General features: G+C 40.2%; 1 protein-coding gene across 1 annotated transcript in view; it reads right to left on the reverse strand.

The window, feature by feature from the left end:
* Window positions 1-2,786: 2,786 nt before the first annotated feature.
* LOC148021790 (ABC transporter B family member 19-like) overlaps window positions 2,787-19,271 on the reverse strand; it is a 65,052-nt gene continuing 48,567 nt past the window's right edge. The window contains exons 6-11 of the mRNA XM_087697304.1: window positions 18,133-18,449; window positions 17,724-17,947; window positions 17,188-17,603; window positions 5,046-5,491; window positions 4,692-4,933; window positions 2,787-4,606 (exon numbers count right to left, since the gene is read on the reverse strand). Coding sequence (XP_087553430.1) covers window positions 3,392-4,606; window positions 4,692-4,933; window positions 5,046-5,491; window positions 17,188-17,603; window positions 17,724-17,947; window positions 18,133-18,449 — 2,860 coding nt within the window. The 3' untranslated portion in view covers window positions 2,787-3,391. The remainder of the gene's footprint in view (window positions 4,607-4,691; window positions 4,934-5,045; window positions 5,492-17,187; window positions 17,604-17,723; window positions 17,948-18,132; window positions 18,450-19,271) is intronic.

Genomic DNA, 19,271 nt, shown 5'->3' on the forward strand with positions numbered 1-19,271 from the left:
CCTATTTTGGTTTGCTTTGATTTTTAAAAGGAATTCAACATCCAATATGATGCAAGTGAGTGAGACGTAAGTGTTATTTTACTCCAAGAGCATGGTATTATTGCGTTTAAAAGACACAAGCTAAGTGAAAAGGAGATGAAAATGAATATATATAATCAAGATATGTTGGCAATAATTCATGCAATCAAGAAGTGGCATCATTATCTTGATGGCAGCCGGTTTAGAGTAACAAGTGATTATTGCATCTTGTAGTACTTCCTTTCCCAATCAAATCTATCTCTTAAGTAATGAAGGGTGGCTACAGTACAAAATTCTAATTTTGACATCGCTCATACTAGGGGCAAAGACAATGCAATGACTGATTCTCTATCAAGAATGTGGGCATGCAAGGCATGTCTTCCATAGTAGTAGAACTTCATAATGATTGGATTGAGGAGCTTCAAGAGGCCTACCTTTTAGATAATGAATTCAACTATATATTTAAAACATTATAGCAATGATTAATGGAAGAAAACTCCCATTTTTAGTTAAAGAATGGGTTCTAATGTCCTTATGGCAAGATTGTCATCCCTCACACTTCTCACTTGAAAAAGATCATGGAAAATATGTATTCTTTGTCAACAATTGGTCAGTTAGTTGTATTCAAAACCTACTATAAAATATACTAGATTTTTCATTAGAAGGACCTATGGAAAAATATTAAGAACTTTGTTTCAAGATGTGTTCAATCTAGGCATAGGGTGAATGGTGAAAAATGAAGGTTATGACATTTAACACATCAGCTACTTGGGTAACGAGACATCAGAGGCTTAACTAGTACAAGCATATGGAACATTAGATTCATTAGAGAGATAGTGTGCACACATTGAATTCCATGAAGCATGTACCAAACTATGGATCTTTGATACACTAGTTACACCCACACTCCTCTACAGGGTGCCCATTTGGGGCCCAAGGCTCTATCATGCAAGGAGATAGCCCCACTAATAGATCATGATGAGCTAGAGAGGGAGTCTTATGATGGATGGGAGCATATGGAGTGACCACTAGTCATATCATGTATGATATGAGTGAAGAGCTCCCCACAAGAGATCATCAGAGTAGAAGTCTGGATAGCACTTATGGTAGTTGAGACCTTGCCCTAGGTAGTGGCTTTCATACATTCATTATGGGAGTTCCCTCAAGATAGATACTCATACCTTTAGAGCAGTTATATTGAGGCTAGACAATGAGAGGACTTAGATTAAACTCCTTTCCTTACATGGCATGAGGATATCACACTACATATTACCCCCTATCATTATAGTCTAGATTGCCTTACATTTGAGCCCAATTCGTTAGAGCTAAACGATGTGACTAGAGTAGATATATTGAGACAAGACACTATGAGGACTAGGATTAAACTCCTTTCATCACACAGCACAATGATAGCACACTACGAGAGTCACTTCCTTCAACTCTTTAAGAATGATTTCATTTCCCAATTGAGTTATATGGATATGCATCAACTTTGTGAGAGAGCTAGAGATGAAGGAAATTACATCCATTGGTGTACAACATACTATAATATTCAAGGCAAATACCACTATCTGTTTTGAGAGGGTTTTGGCCCTATGCAACAAGCGATGTAGTTTGAGAACCAAAGGTATTTGAAAATATTTATCTTGGACCTCCAAAGGCGCAAAGCAACTCTTCTACAAGATAGGAGGCCCACAACCAAGTCAACCCAAATAGACTATTACCTTGACTTTTTTGCTGCCACACTGTCTAACACGGAATTGGCCACCATTGCGACACAGCCAACAGAGATACATTGTAGAGGAGCTTCATCTTCAAGGGATATGTCCTTGGACAAAGCAATGATACTCAATCAAGCAAGAGGTCTACGTCCACCTATGAGGAGCCAAGGTATCTTAACCACACAAAGCTACATTTTCACTTGAGAGAGATTCATCTTTAAGGGAGAGAACATTTCTATCATTTCTATTTTCTTCTCTTTTTTAGTAGTATTATTTACATTTGTGCATAGAATATTGTTGCCTAATATCCAATTTAATAAGGCTATCTTGTACCTTTTCAAATGAGAGATGCACTTTATTGTATATGTTGGTCTAGTCTCATAGGCCACATTGGCCTTTTAAAGACATTAACATACTCTTTCTTTCTTTCTTGAATTCCAAAAAAGTATTATTTAAGCCCTAATAAGCAACAAAAGAATGATTGTTTGAAAAGCAATCTAAAAACATCAAAATTAGAAAAGTTGTTCTTGAGTTGTTCACTTGTTTGGTACTAAAGTTCATAAACATATGCTTGCATTTGGCTAACCATAGCAAGGTTATGCATATCAAGCCGTTCTTTTTAGACACATGTTTGACTCTTGTTTTCCTTCATTTATGCTCTTCAAAATAAGACCATTATAGCGTTCATTTGTGTACTACAAAGCTAAAAATTTTAAAATAAGAAGTTTGAATAGGATATATTCATATTGAAAGACACAATAGTAGAGGTATTTTACTTTCACTTTTTACATTTTTTTGAATTAATTACATGTATTTTATTGATCTGTTATTCTATTATATTTAAAAATATTTATATCATTGTCCACGTGCACATGCACGTATGCACATGCACACATGCACAAGCATACATTGCATGCATATGCATGTGTACACATATGCATACACATGGACACATTGTCTACGGAAATTACAAAGAAAACATTTTGAGCCATGTAATATATATAATTTTGCAATTCATATGTTTAGAAAGAAAGGAGACACGTGCCTTAAAAATATATTAAAGAGATCATTTGAATATGCATCCATGCATGCATGCATGCATAGATACAAGCTTTATTGAAGTAGGATCATATGCATTGTATATGTAATATGTAGCTTACATATGTTAACATGAAACGTTTAAATAATTTGTAATTATTTTTGCTCTATATAGAGCATTTGTTGAAGGACTTTCTTGAAGAGGTTTAGTTTCCCAAAAAACCAGACTAGTTTTCAGTTTTCTAAGAAAACCACTATTTTCGAGGGGTACAACCCAGCCCGGTTTCTCAACAAGAAATTAAATGTATTAGGCTACCATTAGGTGTTCTAAATGTAATGCATTATTAGGTGCGACTGCAACAGGGTAGATTGTTAGGTGCTCTCAAATTTCCTATAAGAAGGATTGAACTGATGCCGTGTAAATTGGTGACTGGTTTGCTCCTTCCATGGTTTGTTAGGCATTCTTAAATTGTGTAGCGAACGGACATGCTGTGTGGATTGGTGAATAATGGGTTGCTTCTTGAATAAACAGGATCTCTATGGGGAAGGTAAGGAATCTAAGGGGGCTTTGCACCTGTTCTGTGCATTGCCATATGATATGCATCAGATGCTGTCTAGGTAGACGAGGTTTGGAGAGTTTTCTGCAGTGCAACGAGTTGGGAGTAAGCACCCAACTTATTGGACAGTAGAGATGAGTGGGTTCCCTGCTCCACAACAGCTCCATCCTGTATCACGGCAATCCTGTCAAGATTACAGACAGTCGACAGGCGATGGGCTATCACCACAACCGTACGGCCCTGCATCAGCTTTTCCAATGCTTCCTGCACAACCTTCTCTGATTCTGCATCCAGTGCGCTGGTCGCCTCATCGAGCAGAAGAATGGTTGGGTTCTTTAGCACTGCCCGTGCAATGGCCACTCTCTGTTTCTGTCCTCCTGAAAGTTGCACCCCCCTCTCCCCAACAAATGTGTGGTACCCATCTGGCAATGCACTGATGAACTCGTGCGCATTAGCAGCTCTAGCTGCTGCCTCCACGTCCATTGCAGAAGCCTGGCTGTTCCCATACAGTATGTTTTCATATATGGTATTTGCAAACAAAGATGGTTCCTGCTGAACTAGTCCAATATGGTGCCTCAGTGACTTCAGATTGTAGCACCTTATGTCAACCCCATCAATCATGACCTTGCCCCTCACAGGATCATAAAACCTCTCGATCAAAGCCACGACAGTGCTCTTACCGCATCCACTCCTCCCTACCAATGCCATACTGGTGCCGGCTGGAACCCTTAGATTCAAATTCTTGAATATAAGCACATCTGGCCTGGCTGGATAGCTGAATTCCACATGCTTTAATTCTACCTTTCCCTTTACCTCATTTAAACGAGGTAAGTCCTCATCTGGGTCAATATCAGTCACACGGTCGATTATACCAAACACTGATTTTAAAGCTTCACCCCCTCTCACTAGATCTGGAACAGTACCAATTGCACCGCCAATAACAACAGCACCCACCAGCTGCACAAAGAAGACCTTGATTATGGCACCTGGGTCTTCTCCATGCCTCACCAAGGACAACCCATACCACAGTGCCAATGCATCTGCACTGTACCGGAAAAAGTTTGCAAAGCCTAATGCAAGGCCAGCTATTTCCCCTTGCCTCAAACTGTTCTGCAAAGTACCACTTAGTTCTTGTGTGAATAAGGACAGAATCTTCGCTTGAGCATTGAATGCAACAACAGTTCGTATATTTGCAACTGCTTCTCCTGCTATTGTGTTTGCTTTACGGTGTGCTTGCTCCATATCACCCGCATAGCCTTTGAGGAAAAAACGCTGCCAAAAGCGGGATAAATTATCAATTGTCAGAATCGTTTAAAATTTCAGCCTATAGTAATGATGCTGTACTCCAAGGAGTTACCTCTGCGACAGCTCCTATAACTACAAAAGGAAAGACACTAAGAGTAACCAGGGCCATCTTCCATGAGAATATGAGGGAGATGATTACTGTCACACCAAACTGTGTGAAATTTTGTAGAAGCAAGGATATCTTTCCTCCAACTACAGTTCGAATGGCAGCTGCATCTAGTGACAGACGGGCACTCAATTGACTGCTGCTGTTCTCATCTCTATCGAACCATGAGACTTCATTCCTCAGAATAGCTAGAGACAAATTGGTATATGTAGTGTAAATAAGCATATGTGAGTGGAGCAACAATACGATTGGCAGGCTCCAACAAAAAGTCGCAAACTTGTACAGAATTTCAGGACCTACCTGAAAACATTCTTTGGCGTACACGTGTAGCTAAATTCTCGCACACATAACCCCAAAAGTATTCCTGAATGATATACCCAATCAAACCAACTACTGCAAGGATCACAAAGCACGTTGCATACAGTCGGATCCGGTTACGGACATAATTGTGATCAGGATAATAGTAAACAGTCGCAACTGATGCAAGCAACAGAGCAGCAAATGGGTTCACAACTCCTGTCAACACACACCCAAATGAGCCTAACAAAGCCTGTCGCCATTCTGGTATGTTCAGTTTTACCAGCCTCCAAAAGTAGCCACTATGTCCTGCCCCTGCATCCACATCTAATGCATCTGTTTCATCTGTTTTCCGTACATCAACTGATATGCTGAAAGAATTCTCGGACTGATCCACATAAGAGTGCAATCCAAAGGGTGATGCAATATACGAGGGTGAATCTTTTCTTCTGTAAAAGAACACTGTAACATGTTAAAGACAAGTCACAAACAACCTGAGAAACACATTTTGAAGAGATACAGAAGTAGGCATTTCGATTGGCTTTAAAAAAGATGGCAATATTTAAGTGTGGCACTTAGAATTTGCTACCCACTGGCAGAAAAGCTGATTTGAAACTTGAAGGACTGTGGTATAACCTGGATAGTCAGACATTCCCTCCCAAAACTAAACATTTCACATGGATTCTGTTGCTCCACGAGCATTGCCAAGCATTCCTCCTTTTCCCCCGCTTTCCCCTCTCCCCCAAACACCAGGCACAACATGCTAAAACAAGCAGAAAATTCAGCATAGCATAGTCACATGCAGCATTTGTTCTAGTTCAAAGGGTTTCATTATTTCTTTCACTTTTGAGGGAACTTCAATAATGGGTTCTTGTCCCATATAAGAATTTAAGCAAGCTTATATGGAAGGCAATATGTATTATCCAATGGGTTGGAAGCTCAAGCTTGTGAAGCTTGGCTAGACCCCTATTTTCGCTTGCTTTTGTAAATTTCAGCAAAATATTTTGACCCTTTTGAAAAGTCAACACACGCACACCCAAACCCCACCAAGAGGGCCTCCTTACAATGAACTCCAATGACTCCTGCTGGAGTTGTGTATTTCTTGCTTCTGTGCATTAGTTTAATCTTCTTTGCAAATAGCAATTAAGTCTATCTTGTAATTCCAAGATATAACAACAATTACATTGCAAACATCAACATCAGCAATGCAGAAAGTATATTGGTCATTGTAGCCTTCAAGCTGAAATTCAAGCTTGCTGAAATAAGGTGCAATAGTCTCCACTTTATACCATCACGGCATTCAATACCTTAGTGAGTTTTGATAGAGACTAATCCCAAGCCATTGATGGTTAGTGTATCTCTAGAGTATGGATGCACAATATCACCAATGGCATACATTGTGCCTAGTGTTCTTGAATTAGTTGTCAAAGACCTTGTTTTCTCCTTTGCTTGGACATTGTTTGAAACCAGCCTTCCTCCTCAGATAGGGTGGTAAACAGCCTGATTAAGCACTAATTATAGCAATTAACAAATTCACAAAACTGAAAATGCACACTTCACACTTTAATCTTGGACATTGGACACTTTGTTGGCCCCAAAACTAATGCCCCTTGAGATATCTCTTTATCTTATATTGCAAATGGAAGGAGTACAATTGAGATCCTCTAATCTCCTGCACTAGGATTGGCCTTCATCCTACTCCTTGAAAGACAAATTCAACCCCAAATCCAATATTGGGTGGCTATCCTCTTGAATCTCCTTGAAATTCCTCAATTTTAGCTATTGGAACTCAAGTCCTAGACCCTCAATTCTCAGCATGCATCCCGAGGCAGCTACCAAAACTCTAATTTCTATTGTAAATTAGGGTTTACAATAAAGATAGACTGAAATCTCTTTCTCTAATGGCTCAAAACTATTGGAAAATTCTAAGATAACTTGAGAGATGGCAAGGAAATGAGAGAGAATATTGTAGAGAGAGATATTTCAAAGTTTCATCGCGAGAAACACTGAAAAGCTATTGCTGCCCTGCTCAAATAGCCATGGAAGCTAACATCTATAGCTTAAGACCACCAGAAAGACCACTACCCCCTCCTATTTGCTGTCATCTACGCCAACAGCATCTTGGGCTGCTGTCACTTGCTCTAAGACAGCTCCAAATTGTCACATGCTATGGGACTTATCTTTGGTGGCTACAAATCACATCAATAGTCTCTACTTGCTCTCTAATAGCCTTGTATACTTTGGACCATTGCAATGTGACTATGCATGGGAATTTGTATACTACCAACTATACCAAGATACATTTTTCCATACATTGCATTAATAGCTCCATTTTTTCTCATGACCAACACTATACAAAGCATCTGCATGGCTAGTACTAAGAATATAAGTCCCAAACATAGTGAATTGTATATATGCATTGCCAAACTTGCCACTTTGTGCCTCACAATCATGCTAATATTACTATACAAGGGGTTATGTATATTACCAGCTGTACCCGGATGCATTGGGCCTTGCACACCATGCATTGATTGCTGTATACCATAAGGAGTTGTGTAATACCTCCCTATATGTGGTCCCTGATTCACCATAGCATGGACACTAGTGCCACCACCAAAGTACCCTAGCTCCCCCATCATTGCAAAAGCATTGGATTGGAACTTCCAAGTTGGCCTTGCATATGCATCAATTGTCCCATTGGTATCATTTACTTATGCTCACTATCCACATTTAAAACATCATGCTACTGTATTGGCTCTCCCTTCGATGCATCTTATTGTTAAAGACAATTTCTCCTTCTTGCCTTTGTTGTCCTCCTTTAAGGGTTCAAAAAGCACATAAATTGAGGATCATTTGCGAATTGCATAAACATTTCAACCATTGTCCTTAGCTGATCTTTAAACTAGTCATCAAATTCCTCTTCCTCTTGTTGATCATCAGCTTCTAAAGGCCTAGAAGGACCCACAATTTGGTTTAAACCAACATTATCAACTTGTTGTCCATGTTGTGTGCCTTATCCAAGATCAAGCATTGTATTTTCCCTAACACTTTGTGAATTTTCAGATCGAGAGGCATCATTCCTACTTGATCCCATCTCACTATCTAAAGACATTCTTAATGTAATGCTCCACTGAATATAATTTCAGCACTATAGCAAAGCTTCTAACCTTCAATCAAGTACCTTTGACCCACCAATTTAAGAGAATTGATGGAATCCAAGCAATGGAACCATGAAACCAACCTTCCTCCTCCGATAGGGTGGTAAAAAAACTGATTAAGCACTAATTACAACAATGAACAAATTCACAAAACTGAAAATGCACACTTTACCACTTTAATCTTGACACTGGACACCCTATTGGCCCTAAAACTAGCATCCCTTTGCAGTATTTCTTTAATATATATTGCAAATGGAAGGAGTACAACTAAGATTCTCTCATTTTCTCCGCTAATCCAAGTGCCTCTTGCTGTCAAAACTGACAAGCAAGTCTCCAAACCAATTTGCCCCTTGGTTTGCTTGGGGATTGGCCTTCACCCTGCTCCTTGGAAGACAAATTCAATCCCAGATCTGATATTGGCTAGTTGGCCTCTTGAATCTCCTTGAAATTCCTCAATCTCAGCTATTGAAATTCAAGTCTTGGGCCCTCAATTCTAAGCACGCATCCCAAGGCAGTTGTCAAAATCCTAATTTGGGACCTACTCAAATAGCCATGGAAGCTATCATTTACAACTTGAAACCACCAAAAAGACCGTTGCTCCCTCCTATATGCTATTATCTACACCAACAACATCTTGGGATGCTATCACCTGCTCCAAGAGAGCTCCAAATTACTATCACATGCTATAGAACAGATCTCTAGTGGCTACAAATCACATTAGCAACCTCTTTTTGCTCTCTAACAACCTCCTATGTCAGAATGGCTAGAATAAACTTCCACCAATCCCTAAAAACGTTTTTCCCACTTGTATGGGCAAGTTTTGCCAAATGGCAACCTTCTAATTTCATTTTCCAACATTATCCAACTTATTAAATTAATTTTCAAAATATTGATTCTCAAAATTAATTTAATAACTATTCTAGTGCTCAAAAATTTAATTTCACCAACTAATAATTAAATTGGCTAGGCCAATTCATCTTTCAAGTATCCCTAAGCAATTATTAGCCCTTAGATTAGCATTAATTAATTAATTAATGCTTAATATCTAATGTCACCCCACTGACATTAGTAACCAATAAATTGGTCTAGGCCAAAATCTGACACCGGGTATGGCCTAGTACTTGTCAAGCATAACTTATTACAACTTTTGCTTTTGGCACCCATTGCATCCTTAGGATCCTTGGCCTATTACCATGAAATAACTACCATGTGCATTACTTGTGCTAAACAACCTTACACATTTGATTAATAACTTAATCAAATGTTATCGACAAGATTAAAGCATCTCAAAATTTCACGTCCCCATGACATTGTTTAAAATGAGCCTTCCTTTAGTGGTAATTTCTTGATTACAACTTAATTACAATACCGAGCATTTGTTGCAAAACTTAAAATGCAAATTTATCTACTAATTATTGGACAATGGGCACCCAATTGGCCCTAAAATTGACACCCTTTTTGGTACTTCTTTAGCTTTATTGAGGCTAAAGTTTATTTACAATGGGATTCTCCCAATCACCTTCGCAATCCAATATCCCCTTGTTGTCCAAAGTGACCCGCAAGTCTTCAATCTGATTTGCCCCTTAATTTGGGCAATCAATTAGCCTTCACCACTTTGAGAGGAGTAGAAATGTCCTAAATTTAATGGCTAGTTGGTCCTCCACACAATTTCAGCTAAAAATGACCTTCAACCCTGAATAATTCACGTCTTGGAATCTTCGATGACTGGCATGCTTCTCGAGGCAGCTACTAAACCCTAATTTCTTCTATAAATTAGGATTTACTACAGAGAGAACTAAAATTTCTTAGCCTCCAAGGGTCCAAATGCTGAGATCTTTGAAGCAAGGCTGTGAAATGCTTGGGAAATGAGAGAGAATGTTGAGGAGAAAGAAAATTCAAAGTTTTGTTGTGAAAAAAGATTGAAAATCGTTCAAATAGCTGGTGCACTAACCCAGCAACAATAAATGCTGTCGCATGTATCTGCAAACCCAAAATCTGATGACACCTTCAGCCTAGGGCTATTGCCCAGCTACCTAGGATCTCGTGCAACTGTCGATTACTCTACAAACACCCACTCGTAATGGCTGAAACTCAGCTCACAATGGCTGCCTCACGATATGTTTCCAATAAGAATGAATGATCCTCTCCCTCTCTAAACCTTCCTTTTTGCTCTCCTAGTCTTCCCCACATTTTTTCCAACCTCCAACAGAAAATTTAACAAGTGGCAACCTTTTCAAATGAGTTTCCAGCATTATCCACATTATTATATTAATTTTCAGTCTATTATTGAAAATTAATGTAAAATTTATTTCGGTGCCCAGAAAAATAGTCTGACCAACCAATAATTAAATTGGCTAGGCCATTTTATCTTTCGAGTGTCCCTCTGTCATTTTTTACTATCAGATCGGTGTTAAGTACCATTAAATGCCACATCTCTAGTCGTCGAGGGTGGGAAAAGAAGAGACTCATGGTGAGCCAAGGGTGGTCAACGGCCGCTATCTTTCAGTGGAGCGAACTATAGAGCCAAAGTAATGGAAGATATTGAACAACCACTGTCTCGGAAAGAAGCGGACTAACAAGCAGATGATGTCCAACAATCACTCTCTCTCAGTGGAGTGGACTATAGAACTGCGAGTTGTTGTGGGGGCAACCACTGAACCCTAGAAGCAGTAGAAGAAACCTCCGTAGTGCATTGCAATGGCCTCAAGGAGGTTGAGGTATCAAGTGATCATCCTTTGGCTTGAAAGGACTTACTACGCATTGGATGTGTCTTACTGCCTTGAGCATAAAAATCTAAAAGCCAGTGTAGAATAAACTTTGTTAAAAAACATGGATCTAGAGCATAGCAGGAGCGATGGAGGATGAAAGACGAAGAGAAGACTCATGTTGACATAGGTAAAGATAGACCAACTATTGCACAAGTGAATTAGGTTCCAAGATAGATTAGCCTGGACTCATAAAGACAATCTTGTGTAATGAACTGACACTGACAAGACACTAAGTGAAAGTACAAAGCATCATGATATTGTATTCATTCCATAGTCAAGTACAATGCTTTATGGAAGTTAAGTTGTTCCATTCTCCTCATTGTGCATATGGGATTCATGATATCTCTTCATAGAGCATACATCATTTATTATTTCTCAACACCCCCCCTCAAATGAGGGGTCCCTACACTTGTTGGCTTTTGCCCCCCCTCCATGATAACATGGCCCGGGAAACTAGCTCATAGGCAGCCTAGTCAAGTTTAAAGCTTGAGACTTTACATCTTTGGTAAGGGTTTTTACAAAGCAAATCCACTAAGGAAAACATAGAGATCCACTATGGGAACAAATTCCTTAGAACAATCTATCAGAGTTATTAATGATAGCGAAAGCATCTTCTTCTTCTTCTTCATTCATGAATTGATTCTGGTGGTGATCATTCTACATCTGTTGTGCTCTTTTATCGTGAAAACATTCACTGGTTATATGACCAATCTTACCACAATAATGACATGTCATCCAACTTTTGTTGTCGGTGTTGAATCCTCCACCTCTTCCTTTGGGTCCAGCAGGTCCTTTGGTGTATGAGAGATTTTTCCTAGATGAAATATCATCTTTTGCATTATTGTTCTTTTGTTTATTCTCTTCATCAAGAAGAGAGTGCTCAATATCTTTAAGTGAGAGACTTGGAACATTACTTAAGGTGGACACAAGATTCTCATATAGATCCTTATTTACACTTGCAAGCAATACGGCTATTGCTCATCTTCATCAATATTCTTCTTAGGAGTTGCAAGCTGGGTTTTTAGGCTCTTGAACTTGTTAATGCGTATGGTCATGGAAGCACTGTCTTTTATATCTAGTTTCTAAAAATGCATGAGTAATTTTACCTTTGAATTCTTTGCTTGGGTACCAAACATCCTGTCAAGTTCCTCCCAAGCAGTTCTAGCATCTCTAATGCCAGAGATATGATGTAGCACATAATCACTTAGTCCCCAGGTAATGGTGCCTAGTGCCTTGTTATTCATCTTCTTCCATTCTTTGGTTTTTGATGAAGTTACTGCAAGGATCTCGCTTTCTGAATCTTCTTCCCTATCATCTGCATCACCTTCATCATTTTCAAAGAGATCCTAGAGGTCTTTCCTCATGAGGTGGTACATGGTATTTTCCTTCCAGGCACGAAAACCTTCTCCATTAAACTTTGCTATTTGCTCAAGTTCTACCATGTTGATAAGCTTCAATTATTCAGCAAAGGAGTTGTATTTCGATGTGTCAAGAGACACAAGTGCAAGGTAATGTGAATGCACACTCTGTAGTATCAAGAGATACTATGTTTGGTCTTTAAGCTTGACTCTTCTTCCTTCTTGATGGTGATTATTTGATGCTTGTCTTTTCCTTCAACTTGAGTCTCCTCCTTGCCGGTAAAATCACTAAGTAAACACTCAAATCAGAGTGAGTATTTGCCTTGCCAAATGGAGGAAGAATAAGGTAAAGAAAGAAGCCTTGGTGTTGATGCTACTGCTTGAGGTCTTCAAGACTTAAAAAGAATCTTCAAAGTATCCTAACTCTTGTTGAAACTTTCAAATTCAGTGCAATTAGAGTGGCAATAGCATTAGTGTACTGCAGATAGTGAGGGAGTGAGATGAGAATGAGCTTGTAGTTGAAGTAGCTATGGTGGAATTAAGGTTAATTAGACAAGCGATTGGTTTTCCACTTGGGGCAGCTCGTAGATACACTTATATGACGAACCGTTTGATGAGGAGGAAGCTTATAACCCAAGCTTCCAAAACCCTATGGTTGCAGGGCATCCAGCAACGCGCACGGGGAGATTCAACCGTATGACAGTCGACTATCGTGTTTCTGGCAGCAAGCTGCAATCTCTACAATGCCGGGTGCTGGGGCACACAATGTTGACATTTGACGTGACAAGGAGAAGCACCTGAAGCTGGGGAACAACTTTCTTGAAGAGAGCAGGTTGAGATAGGCTTTGGTTGAGGAGATCCAAGAGCTCAACCAAAGGTGGGTGCATGTTGGCTATGGCAGCCACAAAGTCAAGCTGAAGGTGAAGCTGGAACTGGAGTCACGGGCCGGCTGTGAACTGAACAAAGATGACCAGCTTAGTTGAGCTCTGATACCATGTTAAAAAACACGGATCTAGAGCATGGCACGAGCTATGGAGGATGAAAGACAAAGAGAAGACTCATGTTGACATAGGCAAAGATAGACCAACTATTGCACAAGTGAATTAGGTTCCAAGATAGATTAGCATGGACTCATAAAGGCAATCTTGTGTAATGAACTGACAATGACAAGACACTTAAGTGAAAGTACAAAGCATCATGATATTGTATTCATTCCATAGTCAAGTACAATGCTTTATAGAAGTTGAGTTGTTCCATTCTCCTCACTATGTATATGGGATTCAGGACATCTCTTTCTGAAGCATACATCATTTGTTATTTCTCAACAAACTTTGTGGCCCAAAAGGGAGAGGTAGCACAAGTGTTTAGGGATAGGCGCATATACTCTGGTGATGTAGGGAGCAAAGGTCAATGTTGGCAAGTATCGGTGGGGATCGAGTGATGCCACAAGAGGAGCACCTAGTAGTCTATCCATCTACCTATGGAGAAGTCGTAACACCAAAGTGTCAATCTGTAAAAAGGAGGGTCGAAGAGAGAAGAAGAGAAGGGTATCCCTCAGTGATGTAGCAGAAATAGGGGGAAAATCAATAGATGATGCCGAACCCACAATCTGTTTTTGCCTTCTCCGATAAAGAGAAGAGCATTTCCCAGTGATGTAGCAAAAATAGGGGGAAAATCAATAGATGACGCCCAACTCACAACTTGTCTTTGCCTTCTCCAATGAACAAGTTCTTTAGCTCTCTTAACTCCCGCGCTCTAATATCATGTCAGAACAACAAATATGTTGTAATATCATATCAAAATAAGCGATGAGCAAGAGAGACAATAGGGTTTGTGGGGAGAAACATAATGTGTACGGCAAACACTAAGAGAGAAGAGAAACTCAAAAAACAAAGAAGGACAAGATGATGAAGCATTGCATCATGCTATGTGAAAAAAACCTGATACAGTGGAGCCGAAGCTCTAAAGATAACTACATTGTCTCGTCTAAATTAGCAAGCACACCTGAACAAAGTCCACACTATAGAGGGAGCGAAACATAGTCCTCCGGGCAATGGGCTATCAAAGTAATCACTAGAAGGCGAAGAATAATTGTCAAGGAGAGAAGTGTAGTCTTCTAATGTCGTGGAAGATGAAGATGACCACCAGCTCTATCGAGGGACACCGAAGCGCAACCCTCAGATACCAAGATGAGGACGAGGCTACAAAATGCAATAGTAGAATGCAGCAATCGAATGTAGCAGAAGAATACTACAGTTGAACACGATAGTAGAACACCAAGTGGAGATAGTGGATGGTAACCACGAATTGCGGAGAGAGAAGGGTGTCAAAATAACGAAATAAGTGTGGTGGAGAATGACTAAAGGGGTATATAAATGAGGGGAGCGGTGGCCTATAGATAGGCCTCAATTATCTAAGGTGGTACACCACTGTGTGGGCATCCAATGAAAAATACCCAAAACGAGGGTGCCAGTCCTATTTGGGATTGTTAGTGTGAAACCCTAACTAAAGTGAATAATTGAAGAAATGGTTTCTCAACACCTCCTCTCAGGCCCAAAAAAAAATGAAGAAAGAGGAGTGAAGAGAGGTAAGGAGAAGATATAGAGGATCCTTGAGATCCAAGATTTCCACTTGCAAGGTAATTTGTAGTAAGGAACAATAGACAAGATGAACTGTAGAAACCAACACCAACTTGAAAGAGAAGCCACTAGCTCCATAACTCCATGCTGGAAGGAATTCAAAGGTCTCGTCCACCAAGTCGCTGCTAAATCTCCAAGGCTCCGATCTAGATGGTACTTGAAGATCCTAGATATCAATAGAAGAAATGACTGCTCCTAGACAACCATCCCTAAAGAGTAAATGGTGGGAAAAGAACTTCATGATGAGTAGGTACCCCCTCCCCCCCCCTCGAGGGTGGAGATGCACAGATCCCCTTTGAGGTCAAAGAAAAAGTAGGAGCCCTCGTGGAGGGTAAAGAAGAAGCATCCCCCTCAGAATTCCCCTTTGCAAGAGATAGGGAATGTAAAAACTCACCGAATCATCCAATGGCAAAGAAATTGCTACCAGTCGTGTCGAAGAAGGTATCTAAGGTGCCAAAGATGTTGAAGAACTCCCAAAGGTGGCCTCTCGAACATGAGTACTCAAGGGTGGGAAAAGAAGAGGCTCATGGTGAGCCAAGGGTGGTCAATAGTCACTATCTCTCAATGGAGTGGACTATAGAACTGAAGTAATGGAAGGTGTCGAACAACCACTGTCTCGCGAAGGAGCGGAGTAACAAGTAGACAATGTCCAATAATCACTATCTCTCGGTGGAGTGGACTATAGAACTGCGGGTTGTCATGGGGGCAACTATTAAACCCTAGAAGTAGTAGAAGAAACTTCCGTAGTGCATTGCAATGGCCTCAAGGAGGTCGAAGTATCAGGTGATCCTCCTTTGGCTTGAAAGAACCTACTGTGCTTTGGATGCTTCTTATTGCCGTGAGCATAAAAATCTGAAAGTCAATATTGAATAAACTCTATGGCCCATAAAGGAGACGTGGCATAGCGAGTGTTTGGAAATAAACACATATACTCCGGTGGTACAGGGAGCAAAGGTCCATGTCAGCAAGCATCGATAGGGGGTCCGATGATGTCACAAGAGTACCCAGTGGTCTGTCCATTTGCCTATGGAGAAGTCATAACACCGAAGTGTGAACCTGTAAAAGGGAGGGTAGAAGAGAGAAAAAGGGAAAGGCATCTCCCGGTGATGAGGCAAAAATAGGGGGGAACTCAATAGATAATGCCAAACCTGCAACCTGTCTTTGCCTTCTTCGATGAACAAGATTCATAGCTCTCTAGACTCCTGCACTCTAATATCATGTCAAAATAACAGATATACTATGATATCATGTCAAAATAAGTGACAAACCAAAGAGACAGTAGGGTTTGCGGGGAGAAACACTATGTACGGCAAACACTGAGAGAGAAGACAAACTCACAAAACAAAGAAAAATAAGATGATGAAGCATTGCATCATGCTATGTGAAGAAAAGTTGATACACTGGAGCCAAAGCTCTAAAGATGACCATACTGTCCTGTCTAAATTAATAGGCAGCACACCTGAAGGAATTTTGCACTGTAAAGGGAGCGAAACACAATCCTTCAGGCAATGGGCTATCAAAGTAATCACTAGAAGGTGAAGGACAATTATCAAGGGAGCGAAGTGCACTCTTCTGATGTCATTGAAGATAAAGAAGATGATCACCAGGATGAGGACTAGGCTGCAAAACGCAACAGTAGAATGCAGCAATAGAATGTGCCAATAGAATGTGACAGTAGAATGCCACAGTAGAACGCCAAGTGCAGATGGTGGATGGTAACCACAAACTGCGATGTCCTCCAATATGGATATGAGCAGCAGTGGTGAGGAGAGGGAAGGGTATCGGAATGACAGAAGAAGAGTGGTGGAGAATGACTAAAAGGGTATGTAAATAAGGGGAGAGGTGCCCTATATATAGGCCTCAGCTGTCTAAGGTGACGCACCACTGTGTGGGAAGCCAATGAAAAATGCCCAAAACGAGGGCACCAGCCCTTTTTGGGGCTGTCAGTGAGAAACCCTAACTGAAGTGCATAACTGAAGAAGTGGTTTCTCAACATGGCATACCTGACCACACCCTTGTTGAAGTCACTTGCAAGCTGTGGTGCGGTAGGGTGTGGCAAGGAGGGAGGCTGATTACATACAGAGTAAAGGGGGAGAGCAGAGGTGTGTTAGATGTTTGGTCATGTCGGTATAAGGGCCCAACTTAGAGACATTTGATCCATTGCCCTAACAACAGTTAAAAGTGGCTTCTATAGACTTCTACTTACAAATTATGAAGCCTACCTGGAAGTTGACCTAGGCATGCAATGGGGTGTTGAGTTGCTGGAACTTATTTGGGCATAATTTTCCCCTTCGGTCAAGCTGGAACTTGTCTGTTGAAGCTTCACAAGTTTGCAGTATGCTCCAGCTTCTGCTTTCTGCATGAGTTCATCATGACTTCCAATTTCTACTAGTTTACCCTTCTCAACCACCGCAATCATATCAACATGTTCGATAGTGGAGAGGCGATGTGCAATCACAATTGAAGTCCTGGCTGTCATAAACTGGTCAAGAGTATCTTGTACCAACTTCTCCGAGGAAGAGTCCAAAGCACTTGTGGCTTCATCAAGTAGTAGAATAGAAGGGTTCTTTATTACTGCTCTTGCAATTGCAATGCGTTGTTTTTGACCACCTGACAGCTGTACACCTCTTTCGCCAACCTGACCCAGTACAACAAGAAGCTATTTAGAAACATTGTTTGTCAAGACGCATCAAGATTCCTAATGAAATGTAAAAATGAAGAGAAACTACTAATTCTCATCACAGGCTAGATGGCGGACCTGGGTATCATAACCACTTGGAAGTTTTTGAATGAATGCATGTGCATGAGAAAACTTTGCAGCATTCTCTATTTCTTCCATTGTAGCATTTTCTTTTCCGACAAGTATGTTCTCTTTTATGCTAGTGGCAAACAGTGATGGCTCTTGACTGACCAGCCCCAACTGCATCCGTAGCCACTTTAATTGCAGAGTTCTGATGTCATGTCCATCCAAATAAATACAGCCTGAAAGTCAAAAGGATTAAGAAGACTAAATCTCAAGAGAAGTGTCATCTCACTTATAAGACAAAGAAAAACCTTTGTATATCACTGCAGAGCGAGCATGTTATCACAATCTGAAAGTTTCATTTCAGGTAAAGAGTATTTGTAAATATAAAAACTCAGAGTCAATTAAGGAGTAGGAGCCCTACCTGCACTGGGCTCATAAAAACGTTCTAGAAGTGCAACGATTGTACTTTTGCCTGAACCACTACTTCCAACTATGGCAACACTTTTTCCTCGTGAAATTGTCAAGGAGAAGTTTTGCAAGATCATGATATGAGGCCTTGAAGGATATGAGAAATTCACTCCTTTAAATTCAACCTCACCATGCAGACTTGTAATTTCGTTTTTATTTTCAGAATGTTGTTCTACAAGAGTGCTTTTTCCAATCACTTTAAATATCTTCATAGCTGCACCCTTTGCCTTGCCAAAAGTTGCAAAGCTTAGCGAAGCTTGTCCTAAAGCTCTGTAACAGCCAAGGGAAGCCATTAGTAGATTATAAGTCACACTGTCCTTTCCAAATACAAAACCTGTACATGTCTGATGGGGACCTTTGGAAACTACCACTAAACGGGAATTGATGTCTGATTGGCATGTGAGAAAATCCTGTAGAGCATGGGGGATCTTAACAGTGCATGCATACTAGGAATCTAATAATCTTCTGAGAGAGTCTTAGCTTGAAAGGAAATGGAACACAAAACAAACATGCAGTGATAGTCTTCTCTTATCACCATCAGTTCCACTATCCATTTATACTTTTTCAGGTAGATGTTTTCCCATTTGAAAAGAACGACTTCTATTAACTAAAAATTTCAGCTCCAGATAGTCTGTTGAGCAGGAGCACTTCTTTGTATTCAAGGTCTTTCTGAAGTAATATATTTAGCCACACTTTATTTGCCAAAAAAAAAAACTAAAATTTCCAAAAGGCCAAGGCTAAAAAGACAATGGTATGTGCAAGCTCTCTCTTTTAAGAACATGTGCTTAAAACAGAGAAGTTACATTTCACATGTTAAGTCTAAATAGACATTTCAATACTGCATAAGCCTATGTCCCTGATATGCTAGCTGGTAATATGTGAAGACCACTCCTCCAATGACCTCTGACTTGAAATCCTGTTTATGGCCATGAATATTTCTTGGTGAGGTGCTTAGATGTAGATATACCCAGAAAAACATGAAAGAAACATAAACAGAAATTATTCTGAAAAGACTCAGTTTTCCTCTTGAAACCGCATGTTTTTGACCTGTCAAGGCCTTAGTGTTTATAAGACAACTAATACCCTCTTCTT

This window comes from Lygodium microphyllum, chromosome 17, assembly GCF_053477565.2.
Source record: "Lygodium microphyllum isolate KBCC chromosome 17, Lygodium_microphyllum_v1.1.10, whole genome shotgun sequence".
Lineage (NCBI taxonomy): Eukaryota > Viridiplantae > Streptophyta > Polypodiopsida > Schizaeales > Lygodiaceae > Lygodium > Lygodium microphyllum.